Source organism: Silurus aristotelis, assembly GCF_946808225.1.
Source record: "Silurus aristotelis genome assembly, chromosome: 7".
NCBI lineage: Eukaryota > Metazoa > Chordata > Actinopteri > Siluriformes > Siluridae > Silurus > Silurus aristotelis.
Window position 1 is genome coordinate 22898807 of NC_139580.1, and position 23583 is coordinate 22922389.

A 23583-nucleotide genomic window follows, 5' to 3' on the forward strand; every position below is an offset into this window, starting at 1 on the left:
CCTAATGGGAGCAGCCGAAAGAAGAAGAAGAAGAAGAAGAAGAAGAAGAAGATTTTGGGTGAAGACAGATTTTGCATAAAAGTATTCCTATTAAATTCACTAACAAAAACAAATGGGCTTGTTAATAATTTTTTTAATTACCACTTCGTCAATTATTTGTTCTTAAAACATGGTAATACTGAAAAGCTTAGAATAGACACAAAAAGCACACCACATCGATCCAGTGTACCGTACAATACCGCATGATACAGCGGTACAGTGAGTCACTAGGTCATTTTCTAGTTTTGTCTCAAAATAAAATAACCGTTAATAAAATTACCAAATATTTATTTTCCTCGAAAATCTCAAAAAAGTTGACAAATATATTGCACAAGTGCACAGACTGTACCAGCTGATTAATTGGCAATGATATACATGGTACTAAATCCAATGCTTCCAAAACATGCACATAAATAAACTTGTATCAGTGTCCTTTCAAAATACCATTAAGCTGTCAAAGGTATAAATATGTAGCAGCACTCTGTGTGTGTGTGTGTGTGTGTACCCATATTTCACATACAACCGCTATAACTTTCCCTGCCTCTAATAGTTTTAAAACATTTTGTTCTTGCTCCTGAGTATCTGAGGTACAAAGTGCGTTGTCAGTGGATCATAGGTGAAAAAATAGTAATACAAATAAAAATATTGGAGAGTTAGTGTTTAGGCTTTGGCGCTTTGTTTTTGGTGATTGTGTAGTAGCATTTTTTTTTTTTGTCGAATTTTTCCTGAATGCTTGTGGCGCTCACATCTGTACATCGACATTGTCCTTTCACACCTCCCGCTTTTTCCTCTTTATTATTTCTATATGAAGTGACTGTACTCGGTCACAAAATATGCAATATGCAAGCCTTTTCGATTGTGTTTACACACAAGTGGTAAAGTTTCTCTGTCTACAAAAACACATTAAAAAATTCCTTGTACCCTTTTTTTTTTTTTTTTTTTTTGTCATTTATTGTGTTATGGTCTGACCCAGTTGTTAGGGTTCGGTCACTGGTCTTTTCTACTGTGAACCATTTCAGATCATGTAGTTCTTTTTGAGAACCTCCAGGTACTGCTGTGTGGCTCTGCTCAGTGGTTCCTGCTTTTCTACAGTTAGATTGGAGTTCAGGTTCTTCTGGGATCCGCAGGCGGAACCCACGGGAGACATCCGGGTAGATGCACCCTCCAGCTCGGTGGTGCCTGTCAGAAAGAAACCAGCAAAACAGATAAGTTTCAGCCAAAAGAGTTTGGATTTTAATTTGGTATATTAAAAAAAAAAAAAAAAAAAAAAAAACCCGCTTAAACACTGTACAGTCATCACTGAATTATGATAAGTGATCAGAATCTAATGACTGTGTAAGTAGGCACTGTTCTTTGCTGTACATTAACAGAAGCACTCACCATAGTCGAGCTCCTTTGATATGCTTTTCTCCAGTTCAGACTGCATCTACAAAAGAGACAAGTGGATAAAACATTACTTTATGTGCACTTTTTATCTGCTGCTATATTTTGCAGAGTTTATAATATAAAGCAAAAACACAGGCTGAACGTTTGGCTGCTGTAATAAGCACTGATAATGTAGAAACAAACTTTCACATCACCATAATATACACTGATCAGGCATCAAATTATGACATTATAACATTGAGTGGTGAAGTAAATAACACTGATTTTCTCTTCATCATGGCACCTGTTAGTTGGTGAGATACATTAGGCAACAAGTGAACATTTTGTGCTCAAAGTTAATATGTTAAAAGCAGGAAAAATGGGCAAGTGTAAGGATTTGAGTGAGTTTCACAAGGACCAAATTGTGATGTCTAGACGACTGGGTCAGAAAATCTCCAAAACTGCAGCATTGATCTAAGAAAGAAGGCTGGCCCGTGTGGTTCGATCCAACAGACGAGCTCCTGTAGCTCAGATTGCTAAAGAAGTTAATGCTGTTAATGCTCGACAGGTCACGACTGTTTTGGCAGCAAAAGGAGGACCAACACAATATTAGACCGGTGTCCATAATGTTCTACCTGATTAGTGTCATATTATAATGATCTATGGATTAAGTTACATTTTTTATTTAATCAGATTTTTTATTAAATTAAATAAAAAAATTCTGAATAAGTTATTCAAACACATCACTATGAAATGAATGCATGGAATGGAAACAATACAACACAGGTAAGGTTAAGATCTTTTAGCACGAAAGTTAAACGAAAAAAAACTATCAATGATTTTGTCCAACTGCTAAAGTTCAGGTTAGTTAGAAACTTATTTGATAGCAAAGCCATGCTTTTTGCAGCAGTGAGTTACACCAACTACACACCTGCTTATGAATCAGGCTGAAGAGAGGAAAGGTGAGAGACAGACTTTTGAGCTAGGAGCTGAAGAAGTAAGAAACAGAAGAGGTTATGTGTGCACAGTGTATAAGAAACAAAACAAGTGAAGGAGTGACAGGAATAGAAAAAGGAGGAAAAGTGGAAGAGAATTGCACAGCTGCAGATGTAGGATAGAGTGAATATGGATTATATATGATAACTGTCTATGAAAGTTCTTGCTAATTTCTTACAGGTATGCCTGTAACAACAGTGTGAATGAAAATGTTTCAAAAAGATAAAAACCCACAGCTACTAAACACAGACTCAAATCTACAGCTTACCTTTGCCAGGTAGGCTTCCACACGGTTGGTGTGTTGTTCCCCTACAGGGCTGAGCAGAGACGCTCCCAATCCCAGGCGGCCCAGAGAGGAATGTGTGTCCAGAGCTGGTCCTCCCAGACTTCCGTTAATTATACTGCTGTTAAGGAGAGATTTGCTGCGCTGCCTTTCACTTAGAAGCTTTGTGTTGACCTCTGCTAGCCGCTCGTGAGTCCTGAAAAGCGAAATTTCATCAGTTAAGATAATTCAATGCAGATAAGCAATATATTTAAAGACTTGTACTGCTTAGCATTCAGTGGTGGACAGTAATAAAGAAAATGTAATTCGTATCTGTAGTTTACTGAAGTATTTTCATTTGGGGAGACTCTACTTTTTTAACTTCTACATTTCAAAGTCAAACTTTTTACTCAACCACATTTTGTAAAATCAGTCGTTCCTTTTATTTGAGTTGAAAAAACCGTCAAAGCGTCAGTTCAACAGCAAGCAGAACATTTTGAGAGGAATAAATGATGGAAGGAACTCCTGACTCGAACTCGCCACAACACCATGGCCTTATTCGCAACACTTATTTTGAAGTAGTTAGAAAGGTTTTAGGATCATGATCATTTAAATAGATATCAATCAGTGTTTTACTCATAAATATCATTCTATTAATAGATTGGAGTAAAATTGGATTCCTTTCACATAAACTGAGTTGATTAAGCAAAGAATCTTGTGACAAAAATTATAGTACAATATAGCCATAATAAATCATAGCACCTTGGATACTTAACACAGTTGAATTTTTACTCAAGTGACAGTTTAAAGGGACACTTTTACTTTTTACTGGAGTAATATTTTACAGAGTTTATCTCTACTTTAACTCGAGTACATGCTTTGTGTACTTCGTCTATAACTGTGAGCATTAGAGGTATGACTGATCAATAACTGAGCAAAACAACACATTGCATAACAAATAACAAAATGCAATATTTTTTAGCATTACAAGAAAAAAAAATGAACCTGTGCCTGTATGGAAAGAAAGAAATAAAATAAAATTTTAACAGGTGCAGGTGTTCATGTGTGGGTCTCACCTATCAAGCTTGGTAGCGAGGCTCTTCCGGAGTCTTAGCTCATCACTGTAGAGTTGTCTGTAGCGCTCAAGCTCCGTGCGGCTGGAATCTCTCTGCAGAAGACTGTCCTGCTGATTGGTGTGTGCGCGGCTAAGCTCTGCCTCCATCTCTCTAATGCGCTGCTCCAGCTCAGTTCTTTGACTTGCCTCGTTAGCAGCCTTCATCTGTTCCAGAGCTTCCTGAGACGCTGCTTGTGTCTGCAAACAAATAGAACATCATTGTCTGTACTTCAGACTATAGGAATGACCTGACATTCTAAACAGACAACACAATGCAGAAATGTGGCAACTGCAGCAATTAGTGAAATCATCATGCAAGAAACAAAAAACTTCTCTAAAAAAAAAAACCTTGCTCATTATGAGTTGACATATTGCTTTTGCTTGTACCTGCAGAAAGAGGTTGATCTCATCTAGTTTATGACGGATCTCCTGTCTGGCTCTCTCTTCAATCTCCCTGCGAAACTGTTCGGCTTGGCTTGGGTCCATGACTCCTGCCTCCACCCTCCTGCGCAGACCCATCACCTCCTCCTCTAACTGCTGCTTACTGCGCTCCAGACGCTCATATCTGCGACCCATGCTCTTTAAAGTACTGAGCTGCTCCTTCAGCTCCCGGTTCATGTCTTCCATCTTAGATCTACATGATGCCTCACGCTCCAACTGCACCTGTAGCTCATCCACCTGCAGTGAAAACAGAGAAATGAAGGGATTATGGTAAAAAGCAGCATTTTTAAGCATTTAAAATAATAAAGCGTAAAACTTGAATTGTTTGTCAACCTCAAAGCAGAAGTAGCTCATACCATATCTATACAACAACATATCATTCAACATTTTTGCCTTTTTTCCACATAAATAGTTTTGAACAAAGAGACATACTTTTATCTTCATCCTGCTGAGGGCTCCCTCTGTCTCATTCGGTCTAAAAGACAGTTCTCCTCGTAGGCTGCCCAGAGGAGAACCCAGCTCTCCTCCATTCTGCTCTCGCAGCTTCTTCTTAGCAGTTTTCACCAGAGTCCGCAACCTTCGGACACACACAGTTTTGTATAATTCAACTTGTACAAAGAGTTTCTGTTCATGCAAACAGCTGCAGGGTCCAGTCCAGTTCTGTACAATTCAGTTCTTGTCTGTTTCACAACAGTCTGTTTCTGTTTTCTCTCCTCTCTCACAGGATTCCTCAACACTTCCCAAATGCATGCTGTGAGTTTGAGTTCCTCAAGGGGTTAATGGACTATACTGGCATACAAACTACAACTTTTAATAACAATCTTTTTGTCTGATTTATTTTTTATTTATGAAAAATAACTAAAATCCAGATCACATTCATTGCAGTTAGTAGGTTTTATCATGCTTTTTTTTAAGGAGCACAGGATACATTTACTGCATTTAATTTTGCTATACAAAAACTAAATGTTTGATATTTCAGCTGAAAATTCTTTATTCATGTAAGCTAATTAATGTTAACCACTGCTAAAACAAATTGCAAACTCTGAATCCATTTTCTTATGATCAGTTTTACTGCTAATTTACAAATAAATACAATTAAGCATGCATCAGTTTGCCCTGCTGTAAAATACATCCTAAGTGTTTGACCAAACCGGGACATAGTGTCATGTCCATCACTCACCATGGAATGGTAACTAATAATACAAATAATTCCCCCTAATAGTGGGTTAGGGTTAGTTGTAGTATGGACCACTGGAAAAATCCACAGGGATATACTATACACGTACACTAAAGTATTTTAGGTTTAAACACGACGAGGTAAAAACACAGCTGGGTATCTCAGCACTATAGGGAGCGGTAGACACATTTAAAGCATTACCTATACATTTCGTTCTGAAGTTCGGTGTTCCTCTTAATCTCTTGTTCAAGTCGGACATCTGTGGCCTTCTTCTGCTCTGCTTTCTTTTTGGCTTTCTTCTTTTCTAGCTCCACCTGTAATAGTGCAAAACCAGCAAAATGATGGAAATTCTCTATGAATTCACTATTACTTTTACTGATATAGTGATCATGTTCACAGAGTTTCTCAGTTATATGTTTTTTCCTTTACAAAAAAATTTAATTATAAAGCATGAAAAGACTACAGAACAAACATGTATCTGGTTGTTACAGTGACCTGGTTAGTGAGCTCTTCTTTCTCTTTCTCTAGTTCAGCCAGTCGGAGCCCGAACCGTGACCGATTCTTCAGCTCCTCCTCCCACAGGGCCTGAGAGTCATGGGCATTGTGGGAAAGCATGCTCTGCTTCTGCACCTGAGAGAAGAACCATTATCAATACTGCACTATTAGAACTCAGTCATCTAATATATCTGTATATGTTACACACACTATGGCTGCTATATGTTGTACAAAGTTCTATATTAAACTCTTTATTATACCTGACGCACAATACTGTAATTTGCACTACCATGCACTCACACTTTATGTACATTACTGATCTGTCATATAATCTGTATCCCAATTTAATACTCATACTGTCTATATTGTCTCACATAGTCTGTATTGTCTTGTCTTGTCTGTTTTGTCTTGTATAGTCCAAACTGTATGTATAGTTTTTTAAATTTATGTCTCTACTTTGAGAGTCACTAACAGCTGGAACCAAATTCCTTGTGTGTGTCAACACACTTGGCCAATAAACCTGATTCTGATTCTGATCTAGTTTATTACTTTTATCACTCAATTCAAATGATGCTTGCCGTTAACAACAGTGACATCGATGAATAAAACATTTACATTTTGTTATGAAAATTCTTACAAGCATTAGAAGCATTTTTTTACTTGTCCATATAAGCTAACATCTTAAACATCTTCTGAAACTCCAAGATCTGAAGCTAGCATAGTCAGATAAAATGAACGAATTTGTAGTTGTACCACACAAATTCTGCCATCTTGCCTTACTTTAGACAACAACATGCTTTTATTTTTACTTTTAAAACTGACTTCTATGTCTGTATTAACCTTTTCTATGAAATAAAGGTACATTTCTTACTCCTCTCCCTCCAGTAACAGTAAGTCTTGCAGACTTGCTATTCAAATTTCAACCTGATATACAACTGCAGCAACTAAAGTCATGCTGAATGGACTTTTATAAACAAGTTCAACAAACTTCTCAGCAATGCGACAGAAAAGAAATGTTGCACCTCACGACTGAGCTGATCTTCAAGGGTCATCTTGCTGCTTTGCAAATTTGTGATCAAATTCTCCAACTGATTTCGGACCTGTAAATATGTAACAGATGTATAAGCGTTTGAGACACTTCAACAGCAGGGTGAAGAGTTCTTTAACATCTTTTCAGCACAGCGAAACAGTTTATGCAGACACTAAAATGCAGTTCAGCTCTTCAAACAGAAGAATCATGTAAAAGCAAGTTCAATCAAGTGAAAAGAAACACTCAATTGAAAGACCACCACCAAGAACAGAAAATGTCCATAAACAACCCAATACATTATTTAAAAAATAAACATGATAAGCATGGACCTGAAGGTCTTAATAAATTTATGTATAACATTAAAAATGCAGTAGCACTGATTGTATACTGTACAGAAATATATCACAAAATACTTTGTTGTAACATTCAAGATCAAATTTACCACAACATATGCCTCAAAATTTCTGGCTTATAAAAATGGGTACTTAATAGTTTTTCTAAGAATTGAACAGCCATATTTATTACACTGTATTGCACCAGTAGTTTAGCACAGTTAGTGTCTAAAATGAAAGATGTTTCAATATTTGCTACAAAAACTTGTAGCATATGGATAAAAGAGCTCTAATTCCTTTACCTATCATCCAACAGAAATGTAATACCATCCAGTTCACACAACTGAAACGTAAATATACTGATATTTCAAAGGTTTGTATGTTTGCTTGGGTTGTATCTGGACACCTCGAAAATTTTAAGTGAAAGGGGCAGTTTGATTCCACAGCTACAAGTAAAATACCAACCCCTCCCGTTGGTGATGAATCTGTCAGCTGTGAAAAGAACACTCACACTATCAGTGCACAGCAGGTATGAAGCATTTCATGAAGGTGAGAATGTATATGATTAACAAGGTATAAACGTATACTGAGGGTTTAATGTTCTACAGCTAAGGGTCTCTGTACCAGTGCTGGGGACTGACCGAACTTGCGTTGTGTTCCCTTGTTGATATGTGATACAAGTAAAGCTACAAGCAGTTTTGTTGATAAAACCTATTTTTCTATTTTGATAATATGGTCATTTTCAATATTTATTCACTTATTTACATAAGCACACAATGGAAGAAATTAAGGCAGCTTGACAATACTGTATAATAAAAAAAAAAGCTCGAAATAGTAATCTGTACTTACAGCAGTAGCTTCCTGCGCTTCTTTCTCGAGTATTTCAATGCGGTTATTCTGTTGTTTTACTGTTGCCTCTAATCTGGCATTTTCAATCTCCAATCTGTGAACATGACAAAATCGTAAACACTTCTTCAGAGAAAAAACAAAAAAATCATTCACACACAGACCTAAATATATATATGTAAATAAATGTATGTGCAATCAAAATCTGACTATTTATTAGACTCGCATGAGTTTCCATTTTAAATTCCTGAACTTTTTTATTTCTAGCCACTAACATCAGAAGATAATGATCAGAGATTAATGATCAAATATGAAATGAAATCAAAAGGATTTATGATTACCAGCTCATATGCACTGAGCTGGTCTGTACTTCCAACTGCTCATACCTGCACTTTTTAGAGACTATAATATTTAATTGTAGCAATATAACTTTATTGCTATTTGCACTTATGGTTAGGCGGTAACTGCATTTCATTGGCTCTGTCCTGGCATTCTGCACAAATACAATAAAGTTGAATGTAATCTAATTTATAAAAATAGCACCTATACCTCTGTACTGCCTCCTCTAGCTGTTTAATGGTTTGTTCCGAACGTGTTGTAACAGCGAGTGCCTCCTGGAGCTTCTGACCCGTGCTGATGAGGTCCCGCTCCTTCTCATCCAAAGTGCCCATCAAACTGTTAATGCGTCTTTCTACCCCAATGTTGTGCTCTTCACTCTCCTGAAGCTGGAGTTCAAACAAAGAGAAAGACAACACTTACTACACAACACTTGGTCGAACTGAAATGACTCAATGATGTTGTTGAATAAAATAAATAAATAAATTACACTTCGAATGACCTCCAGTTTATGCTTTAACCACCATGACATGATCATTACACAGTATGGTGTGATTTAACAAATAAGATTTTTTTGGGCACCTTTTTCCTGAGTCTGTCCAAGTCCTTCTGAGTGCGCACTTTCTCTTCCTCCAGGTCACTGCGGTACCGGGTGTTCACCTCCAGAGATGCCTCACACATGGACAGCTTCTTCAGAGAATCAGCAAGCTCCTGTTGAAGCTGCCTCAGAGAAGTCTACCATAGAGACAACAGTGCATCACAACTCTTCAGTAACATGACTGCAGTTGTTCTTTAAAGAAAACACATAACAGAACTGATTTATTTTTGTGATTTTTAAGCATACACACCTCTCTATCGGCTTTCTCCTGTTCTAGTCTGTAGTTTTGCTCTCGGAGGTCTGCGTTTTTGGTTGCCAGCTCTTTGCTCCTCTCTTCAACCAGCTGCACTCGTTCCTCACCTTTGGTGCGCAGCTGGTTAAGTGCTTGGCTGAAGCACTCCTGCGCATCAGTAACAGCCTGGTCCTTTGCTGTACCTCTGTTTTGTGCTTCCTCCAACTGCTGCCTGAGCAAGGCACCCTCGCTCTGCGCCTGTGCTAACCGCTCCTGCATGGCATCGTGTCTCGCAAGGGCACGGCTGGCCCGATCACGCTCACTCTGCAGCATCCCCTCTAGATCCTTAAGCCGCGCACGGGCCTGTTCCCATTCACGGGTTGCCGTCTCCAGCAGCGCAGTCTTCTCAGCCACAATCAGAGTGGCTCTGTGCCACTCATTCTCCAGGCTGTTGGCACGGGCCTCAGCCTCACTCAGCTTCTGCGAAAGTGACTGCACAGTGTCACGCTGTGACATGGATTCCGATGTCTGTTTCGCTTCAGATCTCAGATGCTGTTCACGCTCGCGCTGCAGGGTGCGCTCTGTCTCTGCACATGCCGCCTGACAACAAGAGCAGAGGGAGTCAGCAACCTGAACATTGTCCAAGCTGTATGGACAAAGTATTTTAAAAAAGAACCAGACAATTACAATTGAAAATGGAGAACAAATAGAGCACATACACACCTGACACCTCTCCGTCTCCTGCAGTGCCACCTGGAGCCGTGCTTTGCTGGTCTCCGTCTCAGCCTCCAGCTGTTGGCGCACCTGCCTCTCGTGCTCCAGTTTGGTGCTGAGCAGCACACACTCTGACTTCAAGGTGCTCACCTGCCCATTATACTGGTAGATGGTCTGGGCTAGAGTCTCATCATTTAACTTTAGGTCACGTCGAGCATCCTCTAGTCTCTCCCGCAGAGCATCTCTCTCATCAACAAGTCTGCTCTCCTCCTGCCGGCAGAGTAAACGAAAGTGATCCAACTCAGCCCGCACTGAGCTCAGCTCCTCCTGCAATGTGCAGACCTGCTGCAGCAGCTCCCTCTCACGCTCATTAGCTTCGGTCAGCTGGGATGTAGCCTAAACAAAACAGGCAAAAGTCATATAAGTAATGCAAGCTTGAGAGAAAAAATGTGTCGACGCTGATCAACTGTAACAGACACAACGGCTTTAAATATATTACTTGACCATTTACCTCAGTGGTCTTGGTGAGGTTCCTGAGGTTCTTCTCCTCAATGTCCTGCTGCTTGCGTAGGTGATTATTCAGCAGGTCCTCCTGCAAGGCGCGAGCAGATCGCTCATGGACCAAAAGACGCTGGGTTTCATTCCTGTCTTCTTCCAACTATGCAGCAGATCACAGACACTCATTAGTCGAAGTGCAACTTATATATATTGTGAACTAAACTGATTATAAATAACAGTTTATTTAATCTTAAATATATACTATAGTCACATGAAAACTATTTGCCACATTACTGCATATTTGACATAATAAATGAATTTTAGAAAAAAAAAATTTGTAAATAATAAACCTTTTTAAAACCCTGCCCCCTCCCCGTCTCACATACTTGCAGCACACCCTTGCTTTCCTGCCAGATAAATTGAGAATATTTGACGTTTATAAATATAAAATAAAGTCTATCATTGCTTATTTGACTTCGATAAAAAAATAGTGAAAAGCCTGTCCAAAAGTTTTCCTATGAAATAGTAACCAAAAGTGCAAGCCTAGTGGAACTAAAAATCACTAACTTATGTTAACTTATGTTACTTATGTAACTAATGTTTTCTTATAAATATCATTAACATCAAATCTGATTTCAGTCTGTCAGTATCATAGATGATTACCTGCTTCATGTTGTTCATCAAGGCCCTAATCTCCAGCTCAAGGTTCCTCAAGTTGAGCTCCACTTTCTCCCTCTCCTCTGCCTCATCTCGGTGCTGCTCCTCTTTCCGAAACAGTTGTTCCCGAGTCTTATCATACAGCATAGAGGCACTCTGGTGCTTCTCCTGTTCTTGTTTTAACAAAAACCTATAGTGGAAAATGCAGAGTTGAGCTCGAAGACATTGTGGACATAATGTCACCGTCCGAAAGACAAAATCCAGTGCAACTCACTTGAGGTTGTTGATGTCTGTCTCCAGCTCTAGTCGGAGGTGCTCCATGTTGGACTTGCTCTCTCTGCTCTCATCCAGCAGGAGTTTGAGCTCATTCCGTTCCTGCTCCAGCTGAGAAATCTCATCACTCAGTCGCTTATGTTTATTGCACTCCTTCTGGATGGTGTGCTCATACTCATAGAATATGTTCTGAAACTTCACCATGCTCACTGAATCTACAAAGCCCATTAGAAGAGAGAAATAAGCCTCACCTAGCATCAATACATATCTTTCTGTATATAGTGCATTTTGCTACTTTGGCATTGTTTGTTTATGGACCAAATAAATTCATTTTGCAATACAGTGACTCCCTAAAATGAAAATGTATACATTGAGCTCACCTATAGAGCTGGTGTCCAGCTGCTTGATGAGTTGAGAGGCATTAAAGTAGCCAGAGGTAACAGAGTCCAGCTCCTCAGTAGCTGTGTCAGACGACTGCGTTAGGTCATCGAAGTCATCTGCAATTTCCAGCTCTCCACCATTCTGCGCAGACAAAAGTTGTACATTTCTGCTTAAAGTTTACCTTTCACATTATTGGCCAATGATGAATAAATAATTAATCATCCCTAACAATCCTACCTTTTTCTCAACCCGAGGCTGTGAAGGAGACCTACCCAGAATCAACAAGACATTACATAACATTACACATAAATGTCACCGATATTCAGAGACAACCTGGTTTGCACAATGCAGAAATGGTACAATGCAGTATCTATACTGTACCACGTGTATGTGGCATCCAACGCAAACAGATTTTTGTAGTATCTGATATTTTAGCGAATAATGAGCAAGACTGAAAGTCCAAATCATATTAAAAGAATATCCTACTGCATATGTACCTTCCTTCATCTTCTGACACCTCACTTAATGTACTATCATCAAACACAGACTGGGGGTCTCCATTATGCGGGTTCACAGGGCAGGGATCTCTAGATTGCTTTGGGGCAGGGGCATGTAGCAGGCTACCCATAGGGTCCTTGATGAGTGTTGTCCTCCTGTTAGTAGGAGATTGCAAACTTCATCATTCATCATGAGGGTGAAAAGATTTATCTGCCTACCACAAACCTTCACTAAATAATTCTCAAATAACCAAGAGTGGGTGTTTCAGACAAGGTAAAAGTAATATCACAGACCACAGAACACAAGTACTAAGTATTTTTTCCAATGAACAGTCTCTAAATGTATACAGTGGGTACGGAAAGTATTCAGACCCCCTTAAATTTTTCACTCTTTGTTATATTGCAGCCATTTGCTAAAATCATTTAAGTTCATTCTTCTTCCTCATGAATGTACACACAGCTCCCCATACTGACAGAAAAACACAGAATTGTTGACATTGTTGCAGATTTATTAAAAAAGAAAAACTGAAATATCACATGGTCCTAAGTATTCAGACCCTTTGCTGTGACACTCATATATTTAACTCAGGTGCTTTCCATTTCTTCTGATCATCCTTGAGATGGTTCTACACCTTCATTTGAGTCCAGCTGTGTTTGATTATACTGATTGGACTTGATTAGGAAAGCCACACACCTGTCTATATAAGACCTTCCAGATCACAATGCATGTCAGAGCAAATGAGAATCATGAGGTCAAAGGAACTGCCTGAAGAGCTCAGAGACAGAATTGTGGCAAGGCACAGATCTGGCCAAGGTTACAAAAAGATTTCTGCTGCACTTATGGTTCCTAAGAGCACAGTGGCCTCCATAATCCTCAAATGGAAGACGTTTGGGACGACCAGAACCCTTCCTAGAGCTGGCCGTCCGGCCAAACTGAGCTATCGGGGGAGAAGAGCCTTGGTGAGAGAGGTAAAGAAGAACCCAAAGATCACTGTGGTTGAGCTCCAGAGATGCAGTCAGGAGATGGGAGAAAGTTGTAGAAAGTCAACCATCACTGCAGCCCTCCACCAGTCTGGGCTTTATGGCAGAGTGGCCTGACGGAAGCCTCTCCTCAGTGTAAGACACATGAAAGCCCGCATGGAGTTTGCTAAAAAACACCTGAAGGATTCCAAGATGGTGAGAAATAAGATTCTCTGGTCTGATGAGACCAAAATAGAACTTTTTGGCCTTAATTCTAAGCGGTATGTGTGGAGAAAACCAGGCACTGCTCATCACCTGTCCAATACGGTCCCAACAGTGAAGCATGGTGGTGGCAGCATCATGCTGTGGGGGTGTTTTTCAGCTGCAGGGACAGGACGACTGGTTGCAATCGAGGGAAAGATGAATGCGGCCAAGTACAGGGATATCCTGGACAAAAACCTTCTCCAGAGTGCTCTGTACCTCAGACTGGGCCGAAGGTTTACCTTCCAACAAGACAATGACCCTAAGCACACAGCTAAAATAACGAAGGAGTGGCTTCACAACAACTCCGTGACTGTTCTTGAATGGCCCAGCCAGAGCCCTGACTTAAACCCAATTGAGCATCTCTGGAGAGACCTAAAAATAGCTGTCCACCAACGTTTACCATCCAACCTGACAGAACTGGAGAGGATCTGCAAGGAGGAATGACAGAGGATCCCCAAATCCAGGTGTGAAGACTTGTTGCATCTTTCCCAAAAAGACTCCTGGCTGTATTAGATCAAAAGGGGGCTTCTACTAAATACTGAGCAAAGGGTCTGAATACTTAGGACCATGTGATATTTCAGTTTTTCTTTTTTAATAAATCCGCAACAAAGTCAACAATTCTGTGTTTTTCTGTCAGTATGGGGTGCTATGTGTACATTCATAAGGAAGAAGAATGAACCTAAATGATTTTAGCAAATGGCTGCAATATAACAAAGAGTGAAGAATTTAAGGGGGTCTGAATACTTTCCGTACCCACTGTATAGTGAAACTTTATAGTGTTTATGTCCATTACTAAAGGCCCCTGATTTCATTTCGAACAAATGACTTATCAACAAAATAGAATAGCTTCTAGATCCATGATTATGCAGGTTTGTATAAATGTAATTTTACTCTTTATATTAAACTTAAGTCTACTGATTTAAAAAACTGACACCAGAAGTGATGTCTGACTAGCCATGTGTATGCATACATTTATGAAATAAAAGCGAGAATTCCTAGTGTTATAAACTAATTGTTCATTTGTAATTAAGTTTTGATCCTTAATTCATATTAAAAGTAAAAAAAAGTCCACACCAGCTTTCAACTTATAAAGTTTTACCTCCTTTGGCTTCGTGTCGGCCATTTTGGCAAAACACGATCCCTTTTCTTCAAAGTATCATCCTTCTGTTGAGATCCACTCTCCCATGTGCCTTCTTGTTTAGGGGTTGGCTTGTTTGGGTTGGTGTCTGCTTTCTTGTGTTTTCCTTGGTCAATGTCAATTTGATTCTCAGAGCCAGAGGTGCTCCATAAGGCACTGGATTTAAGTTCTGTTCTCATGACACCACCCTAAGAACAAGAGCATATGCTGATTGTTTTTTCTTTTTAAATGCAGTATTTATGTAGAAATAAGTGACATTTGTAATTACACAAACACCGAAACAAGCAGAAGAACACAAACAATGAATAAAACACTTAGTGACACACACACACACACACACACACCTTCTTTTAAAATGTTTAAAAGAAGCACTTATAATGGGAAATACTTTATATCAAACAGTATCAACAAGAAGTGTAAATGCACACACACTCACACAATGTACACTACTCAGGAAAGATGAGATGTGATCTTCAGGTAGGTGAAGGAAATGATGTGAGTGACACACAAAAACTGAAGTGTAAGGAGAAGCCCTTAAAGACGGCATAAGGTGCACGATTTGATAACATGACACCTGGGCAAAAATCATGCTGTTAATTTTTAATGACTAAGCCGTCTGAGCCAGATGGGGAATAAGGCGTGAGCAGTTCAGACCTTGCGATTTAAATAATCAGGTAGAAACAAACTCGGTCTGTACGTTAATTTGCACCTGTTTGATTATGGTTTTTGCCCAAAAAAAAAAAAAAGGGACAAAAAAACTCCAACAAATATTTAGCTGTATAATTTTCTTAAACGTTATAATCACTAGAAATAAACAATCAGTCTATGTGCATGCATTCTATAAGCAAAGCTGCAACCGCAAGCTGGAGAAATAATAATAAAAACAATATGACGAATTCAAGGTCTGTGCTGCTCATAATTACAGCATTAGTAAAGAAAGGAAAGCGAAAACGACAAAAATGACACTGGTGATTACTACTAAAAGTCGTGATTTCCTCCGTCTTCATTTCCCTACCTCAGTTAGGGACCTCTGTAAGCCCTCCTCAACCAATTCATCTGAGTTGACTGCATCTGGTAAAGAGGAAGGAATCCTTGCCTCCTCAACCAAATACAATGGACTAATTCCATCTTCCTGAGAAGATTCTTGGTTCACGGCAAATGGAGATTCGATATCATCCAATTGAGCCAAACTTATGTTCTCTTTATTTTCACTTACATTAGAGAAAGCCTCTGAATTATCCCAAGCCCTGTGGTAGGAGCTGTTTTCTGTTTCTTTAGAAATTTCATTCATAGTCTCTACAGAATGTTCTTGGATATCTTTGTGTTTGGCAAAATCATTCTTGGGAGGATCCTCAGAGTATGATTCCTCTTGTCCAGACTCCCTTTGTTCAGGAATAGGCAGCAATCTAACACTCTTAGCCTGTGTAGTCGGTTGCACTATCAACTCTTCCTCGTCTTCACTGGAGACTTCCTCAGCTGCACTCCCACTTAGTTCTGTGTCTTTCTTTATATATTTAAATGCATCTTCTTCATCCTTTGTCTCTTTGTCCTGGGCAGTCTCACTTTGCTCCTTATGTGTTATCTCTCCAAATCTTTCTTTTAGCTCAGCTGTTACATTTTTGTATTGGGATTTTGACTTTTTTTTCTCAATTTCCACCCAGATTTTCTCATAGCGTTGCTCCCAGGTAGTCTCATGGAAAGATGTATGTTCTACAAACTCTTGCTTTTCTTCATCCTCTTCTTTATCTTCTACCTCAGTGGTATGGGATTCAGAGGGACTTACCTGACATGGACTACTAAAATCTACATTAACTGCATCTAATATCGCTCTTTCCTTGGGTAGCATGAGTGGACAAAGAAATACAATTAACATCGAAAAACAAAGAAACAACGAAGAACTGTGCATTAACCAAAATTATTTTTGAAGGGTACACAATTCTTTTGGAAGACACCTAAATAAAAACAACCAAGGGAGCATGTGCACGAAATAGAATTGCGTGTGTGCAGTAGATAAAGAATTCTGCCCACCTCTTTTGGATGTTCATTGGCCTCTGAGCTACAGCCACTTTCCCTTTCTTCCTCTGATGGGGAAACTGGAGGATCAGAGAAAAAACATGATAGTCAGCAATAAGAATATCTGATAGCATTTGTGTTCAGGGGTTTATGTGAAGCTGCTGTCAGTATATCTTTAATTAACCTACGTACCTGTTTCAGTCTCAGCAATGTTTGGCAGTGGAGTTGTAATCTTTGCAGGGCTGAAGGTATTGTCTGTGTCCCAGTCTGAGTCTGCAATTTAATTTGAAAAATAATAACTTTACAGTGAATGATCATTCCAACATCTTTGTATACCCAAATTACAAAATATTTCACAGCTTAAAATTAGCAAAGTTCTCTCTCACCTTCATCACTCACTGGTTTCTTAAAGAACTCTTTGTGAATGTGTGTTTGAGGTTGTGGTTGAATCTGTGTGCTGGTAAGAGGTTTGAATGAGCGTGGACTTGGCATTGGACAATTTCTTAAGAAGGAAGATTCTTTTTCTTCTTCCTTTCCTGTATGCAAATCCTGCTCTTGGGCGACTGGCAGAAACGCTGTAATTTCACTCTTAAATACTTCCCTATATTCGTAGACTGGCAGGTTTTTACTGGCTTTACTGGTGGTACTTGCTGAATCCCAATCTGAAGCATCTGTGTTGAGAATAAGATCTTTAGTCTGGGACTATACATTAAGCTATTAATTTTGCAGTGTTTACTATATAAACTAACCATACAACTACAAAGCTCAGAGCATAATGGAATACATCTGACCTGTTGGGATTTGGTGAGTTTCTTTTAGATGAGATAAAAATACACAAAAATCTGTTTAACCCTTAAAATAAACCTGATTGAGAACATCAAGTAAGATCCAACCAGGTAGAAAATTACCTTCGAGATCAACATCAACTAACCCGAGTTCCTCCATTACATCTGAAAGCAAAAATGTAGCATTAAGACTGTTAGCAATGTCTTAGTAACAGGTTGAAGACCACACACACACACACACACACACACACACACACACACACACACACACACACACACACACACAAACAACCACTTTTTTTGTTACCTGTATTTTGTCTAGCATCTTTTGAGTCTAGCAGCTTATTCAGCACTGATACTGGCTTCCTTTGAGGCAGATCGTGCTAAACAAACAAAAACAGAGTCATTCATAAATTTTAAACAAATCAAACGAATTAAAAAGTCAATAAATAAATAGGAAACAAAAAGTATTGAAAATGCATAAAGGAAATTTACCTGCTTTTCAGATTTCTCTTCATCACTGTTATCCTCCTCTTCCTGACTAGATATTAAAACTGCATAACAAAAGAAAATTTTAATCTTGACACATTAAGAGCTAAAAAAGAATGAAAAATTAAGCACAAGAACACAAGACACATACACAATGAATACCCAAGCCTCTAGAGCATCACCAATGAAAGCATGCACATGCGAATGCAATTTCCTTAATGCATGTGAGCTTCTGATGCGCAGGCAAAGCACCGAATGTATTGCAGTAATTTTTTATGCATTAATATCTACTAACCGCATGGCAGCACAGTATATGTTAGTGCAGTTGCATGACCCACAGATCCTGAAACTGATATTACAGAGCTATGAACTGTATCTGTACTTAATCCTACTGCAGTCACTGCACTTTAGTTTTTGAGAAGCATACATATCTTTTGTCAGAACATGAACATAAAAGTTCCTTTTTCCGACAAAACAGAAACTAAGTAACTGAATTCATAACAGCAGCATTGGACTAAGAACTTGGCTTAGTTCTAGTTACTGGTTACGCATACCACTACATGTAAAAGCAACAGGCAGCCAAAACATTTAATCAGTCAAGAAGGAAACCCAATAACTATTAGAAATCTGGCTAAGAAAAGCATGTAAATCCATGGAGAACAGACACAAAATAACACACTGTGCAGCTAAGGGAAATAAAGATCCTTACAGCACAACTACTCAGTGGTGGTATTATTGGACTACAAACATATATCGTTTTCCTAATTTTCATATAAGCTGCGTGATAATATTTTAAATGCTTCACTGTAATACTTTGCATCTACTCTAATACTACACTACTCTGCATCTGTGAAGCTTTTAAACTAGTCTGACAATTCACATGAATTTTTAGACTAGGTGCACACATACTCTGTTTGCAATGCATATTCTTTCCAAAATGATAGTAATCTTTTTACTTTAGGCCCAGGGTAAAAAAAAAGCAAAGCAAAACATTTAGCAGGAATTATATAGCTGTAGATATTAAAATACAATGTATGTGAAAACAATACATACTAAAACCAGAAAATTCTAGACAATGTTAAAATAAATGTTGGATTTAAAACTATGCACATTTTTTGGAGAATTTCCCATTGTTTAATTTGTGGCACAAATTGAAAATAAATGTGAACACACAACAGGGCGTTTAAAGCATACATACTACAATAAAAGGCTGCCTACGTACTGCAAATGGAGTATGTGTGCACCTGCCGTTAATGCCTGGCGATGTAACTATTAAAGCTTTCTTTTAAAGAATCATTGGTTAATTGTAAATTATCTTCCCCTTTTCTCAATAAATCAGTTCCACAGGATGCAAGCCATACAGACCACCATGTTCAACATAAACACTGACAACAGATATGCAGGGGGAAAAAAAAACACCATCTGTTGCATCTTTAACAGATATAAAAAAGTGATGTAATGTGAAATGGTAGAAGCTGGGGGTTGTGGAGCTATAGTATATTAAGTCCTGAAGAACAACAGGACATCGTGCAGCAATTTAATTGCCATACCCACTGACTTCTGACCTCCAGGCCGAGCAACACTTCTGAATACACTACTGTGCTTCGATCCTCTTAAGAAAGATGGAATATAATGCAGGGCTAAAAAAGGAATCAGTTACAGATGATTTATAGAAAAATAGTAGACTGTGTTGAACTGACCTTTACACAAGGTAACATTTCTATTTCAATGAAAACGCATCAACACAAAAAAAATTACTTGTAGCAACTTTATAAATAGTAAAGTCGATACTGAAATGCTTGGATGGCATCAGTTGACAGAAAGTAAAAGCGGTGAACCAGAGTAAAAAAGTTTTCAGCTTTGAATGTTTCTTAAAGCATGAAATGGCTGCAGTGATGGTTTACTGAAGCAAATTTTGTCCTGTTGAAAACAGGTTTTGTTCCAGCTCTAAGCATGAATAGATCAAAAGTGCTACATACCTTCATTGCTCTCCTCATGAATACTGGACATAGGTTTATGTGACTTGGCTGGGGAGTTGTGCCCACTACTACCCTTTTTGCTTGAACTGTCCGAGCCAGACTGAAAGAGAAGAGATTCAGTCAGCTTGAAACACTAATTCACAATGACCATTTCTAAGTGTTGCACTGCAGTTTAAACAGGTCTGGCATACAAGCCTGTACACTATTTTAGCAGCTGCACTGACAAACACCACAATTCTAACCTCTGAGTCCCAAGGAGAATCCTCTTCCTGATCTCGCTTTTCAATTCCCAACTCTGACAAAAAGTCTGAAACACAGTGTTTAAACAGCTCCATGAAATACATGCAAAGATCTTTAAACACACATGCACTGGTTTTGCAAGATTTTAAATCTTACCCCGCTTCTTAGAAGCTTCTGTCTTTTCTAGCTGCTTAGCCTCTGATCTTTTATTTGATACTTCGTCACATTCTTCATCTTCATCCTCTTCATCATACTCATCTTCTGAAGATGAAGTTACCTCTCCTGGCTATGAACAAAGATTTGTTACTAAGTATTGTCCAACATTATACCTTTATTCAGTGAAGTAACAAATTAAATATATGATATGAGTCATGGATGGAGAATTTGAATAACACAGAATGGGAAAAAATTCATAATGATCACCACCTTAATGCATCAAAACAGTTTAAGGTGTTAAATACACCAACCCACAATCTTAAATTATATGATATGATTCTCCTTGTAGGAGACATGTTCCTTAGTCTGGAATAGCATAACATGCTTGTGTACCTGTAAAATTCCACGCTCTTCATCTACATCATTCTTATCAAAATAAAAAGTCTCATCAATATCATCAATGACTGTCTGTGGTATTTCTTCATGACATATGAGTTCCCCATCCTTAGCATCTTCCAAGTCATCACTTCCAACGATCATGGACACTGGCAAATTCTCATCATCATCATAATGTATTACTGTATGTTCCTCAATGGTCATATGTTCTCTCTCATAATCCTTACAATTAACTGGCTCAATATCTGAAGTATCACTTTCTACTGAACCTTCTTTTTCATTATCTGAGCAAGAACCCCAGGAGTCTTCAGAGCTTTCGGGTTCTTCTGGGTTCGAGATTAATTCTGATGGCTTCATTGTATCATTTACATTTCTTGGAATGCTATCATCATCTGCATTGATCTGAACTGTGGACAACTGAGAGAGTGCTTTTGAAACAGTGTTATCAGCCTTCATGTCATTAATGATTGCTTTTTCATCACCGGTTTCATGAGGTTGCTTAGATACCATGCCTCCAGTCTTACTTTGCTTGGGTTTGATATTTGATTCAACTACCAGAGTATTTTCTAGAAACTTTAAGACATCAGCATTGCTGTGATTCCCAGCTCTGAAAGCTTCATTGTCTTCATCACCTTCAAAATTCTTCGTAGTTTTTGGGGTAGTGCCTGCAATATGTGGAGGTTTTCTAAACGCTCCTGTGGTACCTGTGTTACTGTAATAATTTTCCTCTTTATCAGCGCATGTTGAATCGACCCTAATGCCTGATAAAAGTGTGCCAGCATTAACACCTAGTGTGTGAGAGACTCCCTTCTCCAGCTCTTTATCTGTGATCTCTAAATGCATTATTTTCTGTCTCTCTATGACTTCTAACACAGCTGTCTCTAGAAATTCTTTTTTTTTCGAGACTACTCTTTCAAACAAACTAAAATGCTCCTTAGCATGATCACTTTTCTCAATCAATATGTTTGATGTCTCAGGTTGTCCAATAGGTTCCGTGTTTACATCAAAGTGCATCTGAATATCATGGCTCTCCTCTCTTTCCTCTACAGCTGTGATCTCAGGAAGTTCTCTTTCATTATCATCTTCTTGTGTTATTGCAACACTAGTTTCCTCCTCTTGTTCCCTTTCATCGTCACTTTCTTCATCGTCTTCACTGTCTTCCTTGTCCTCTTCATTTTCATCCTCTTCTTCATCCTCTTCTTCGCTGTCTTCAACATCTTCACCTTCCTCCGATTCTTCTTCTGAAATTTCGCTGGCTTCTTCATCTGATTTGTTGCCACAGGGCAGCTGTGAATTCTCAGCTTCGTCACCTACCCCAAAAGGATGGGATGGAATGCATAGACAAAAGGATAGAAAAGCAAAAATGAGAAGATTACACTGACTGGTAAGATTACCTTTTGGGAGCTAATGATGGGGGTGGAGGTCATCTGGGAAGGGTTGGAAAAGGAAATATATTTAGGGGTTACAGGAAGCTGGGTGGAGGTACTGCTAGAAGGGAAAGCCATGGAAGGTTCTACTGCTTTGCCCTTGCTGATAGGTTCAGACTCAGTGCCACTCCAGGATTTTTCTGGATCCTGATCCTCAGCGACTACAGGGAAGGAGTTTGAAGTTACAGCACAGACACAAGCTAAAGTAAAATGTACAAAACATCTAACATTGTACTTACATTTTTTCCCATCAAATTTGGAGGCACTCATTAGTTTCTTCAAGTTTATCTTTTGAAGTTTCTATAATAACAGAACAGGTATTATCAACTCAACTCATGCTTTATTGTCATTCTTCTATATATATAATATACAAAAGAAAATGAAATGTCATTACTAATGGATCAAGGTGCATAGACAGTAAAACAGCAAGAGTAAACATTAAACATAAATGAACAGCAAACATTAAACATAAGTGAGCTAAGGTCCGATATGAGGTAGACATGTAAGTAATGTAAGAACAAGTAAAGTGCGAGTGCAGTCAGAGTTGACTGTGTGCAAATGTGTATGTTTTAACAGAATGAATGATGTCTATTGTAAACAGTTCAATGAACTTGTTGTGATGACAATATATCACCTTTGTACAAAACTCAAAAAGACATCTCAAAAATAATTGTGTAATATTTCCTTTTTACTGTATTCAGCTAGTAGGGGTTTACTAAGTGCCCTTGGATCTCCTGAAATGTCAAATGGACTTATTAGAAAGCTTTTAACATTCTTCCCGTGATCGGAAGCAGAGAACATCATTCTACTTATAAGAAGTTTACAAAGATGAAAGTAATGTGATGTGATGTAATTGTGGCGATACTGCGCATGTCTGATCCTAAAGCATTTCCGATGGCGCCATTTCTAAAGCACGGCGCTGTCATAACAAAATGACTACCACGTGCTTTTTAAGTTTAGCTATAACAGAACATGATGATAAAGTGGAATTATCGGACCCCTTAAACATTTAGGTTGACAAAACACTCAACGTTTACCTGAAGAAATTTATCCAGATGTGTATTATCATCTGATTTAGACCGAGTGCTTCTACACGCTGATAGCGGTAAAGCCATGTCGTAATCTGGATGCCTACAATTATTCCATTAGCGAAAAAATAGACAGAAATATTTGGCGATACAACGTGGATGATGTATATCTTGTGTTTGGTGAAACCGGAATAAGTCAGTGTTTAAAAAAAAAAGATCCTGTTTTGGTCGTTGCTATGGTAACCGTTATTAGCGCGCGATGCATTTGCATGGCCGGGTATGTGTGTATGTTTATGCTAATAATAAATCACGTCGCAAACTGAATTCTAATCTGAATTAAATTGTAGAGAGTGAAATTTAATGTAAAAAAAATATATATACAACTTAAAGTAAGATCTGGAGATAATACAGTGAGAACAGTGATT

At 38.6% G+C, this 23583-nt stretch overlaps 1 protein-coding gene across 8 annotated transcripts in view; it reads right to left on the bottom strand.

Moving 5' to 3' along the window:
- Window positions 1–113: 113 nt before the first annotated feature.
- The window catches only part of ankrd26 (ankyrin repeat domain containing 26), a 31206-nt gene continuing 7736 nt past the window's right edge, over window positions 114–23583 (bottom strand). Inside the window, exons 10-45 of one of the 8 annotated variants that reach the window (XM_083546057.1) lie at window positions 22370–22430; window positions 20701–22013; window positions 20308–20437; window positions 20154–20218; window positions 19912–20011; window positions 19483–19572; window positions 17939–17997; window positions 17751–17826; window positions 17567–17608; window positions 17450–17470; window positions 17045–17329; window positions 16851–16931; window positions 16674–16738; window positions 15661–16479; window positions 14607–14833; window positions 12284–12439; window positions 12024–12054; window positions 11786–11927; window positions 11407–11620; window positions 11139–11322; window positions 10489–10635; window positions 9987–10373; window positions 9282–9863; window positions 9016–9168; window positions 8647–8822; window positions 8101–8194; window positions 7717–7743; window positions 6912–6989; window positions 5890–6024; window positions 5596–5708; window positions 4650–4794; window positions 4164–4454; window positions 3739–3974; window positions 2669–2879; window positions 1420–1465; window positions 114–1218 (exon numbers count right to left, since the gene is read on the bottom strand). In XM_083546057.1, coding sequence (XP_083402183.1) covers window positions 1055–1218; window positions 1420–1465; window positions 2669–2879; window positions 3739–3974; window positions 4164–4454; window positions 4650–4794; window positions 5596–5708; window positions 5890–6024; window positions 6912–6989; window positions 7717–7743; window positions 8101–8194; window positions 8647–8822; window positions 9016–9168; window positions 9282–9863; window positions 9987–10373; window positions 10489–10635; window positions 11139–11322; window positions 11407–11620; window positions 11786–11927; window positions 12024–12054; window positions 12284–12439; window positions 14607–14833; window positions 15661–16479; window positions 16674–16738; window positions 16851–16931; window positions 17045–17329; window positions 17450–17470; window positions 17567–17608; window positions 17751–17826; window positions 17939–17997; window positions 19483–19572; window positions 19912–20011; window positions 20154–20218; window positions 20308–20437; window positions 20701–22013; window positions 22370–22430 — 7146 coding nt within the window. In that variant the 3' untranslated portion in view covers window positions 114–1054. Of the gene's footprint in view, window positions 1219–1419; window positions 1466–2335; window positions 2394–2668; window positions 2880–3738; window positions 3975–4163; window positions 4455–4649; window positions 4795–5595; window positions 5709–5889; window positions 6025–6911; window positions 6990–7716; window positions 7744–8100; window positions 8195–8646; window positions 8823–9015; window positions 9169–9281; window positions 9864–9986; window positions 10374–10488; window positions 10636–11138; window positions 11323–11406; window positions 11621–11785; window positions 11928–12023; window positions 12055–12283; window positions 12440–14606; window positions 14834–15660; window positions 16480–16673; window positions 16739–16850; window positions 16932–17044; window positions 17330–17449; window positions 17471–17566; window positions 17609–17750; window positions 17827–17938; window positions 17998–19482; window positions 19573–19911; window positions 20012–20153; window positions 20219–20307; window positions 20438–20700; window positions 22014–22097; window positions 22292–22369; window positions 22431–23583 lie in introns of all 8 variants that reach the window. The other 7 variants (XR_014534278.1, XM_083546058.1, XM_083546059.1 and 4 more) reach the window with 7 other exon arrangements.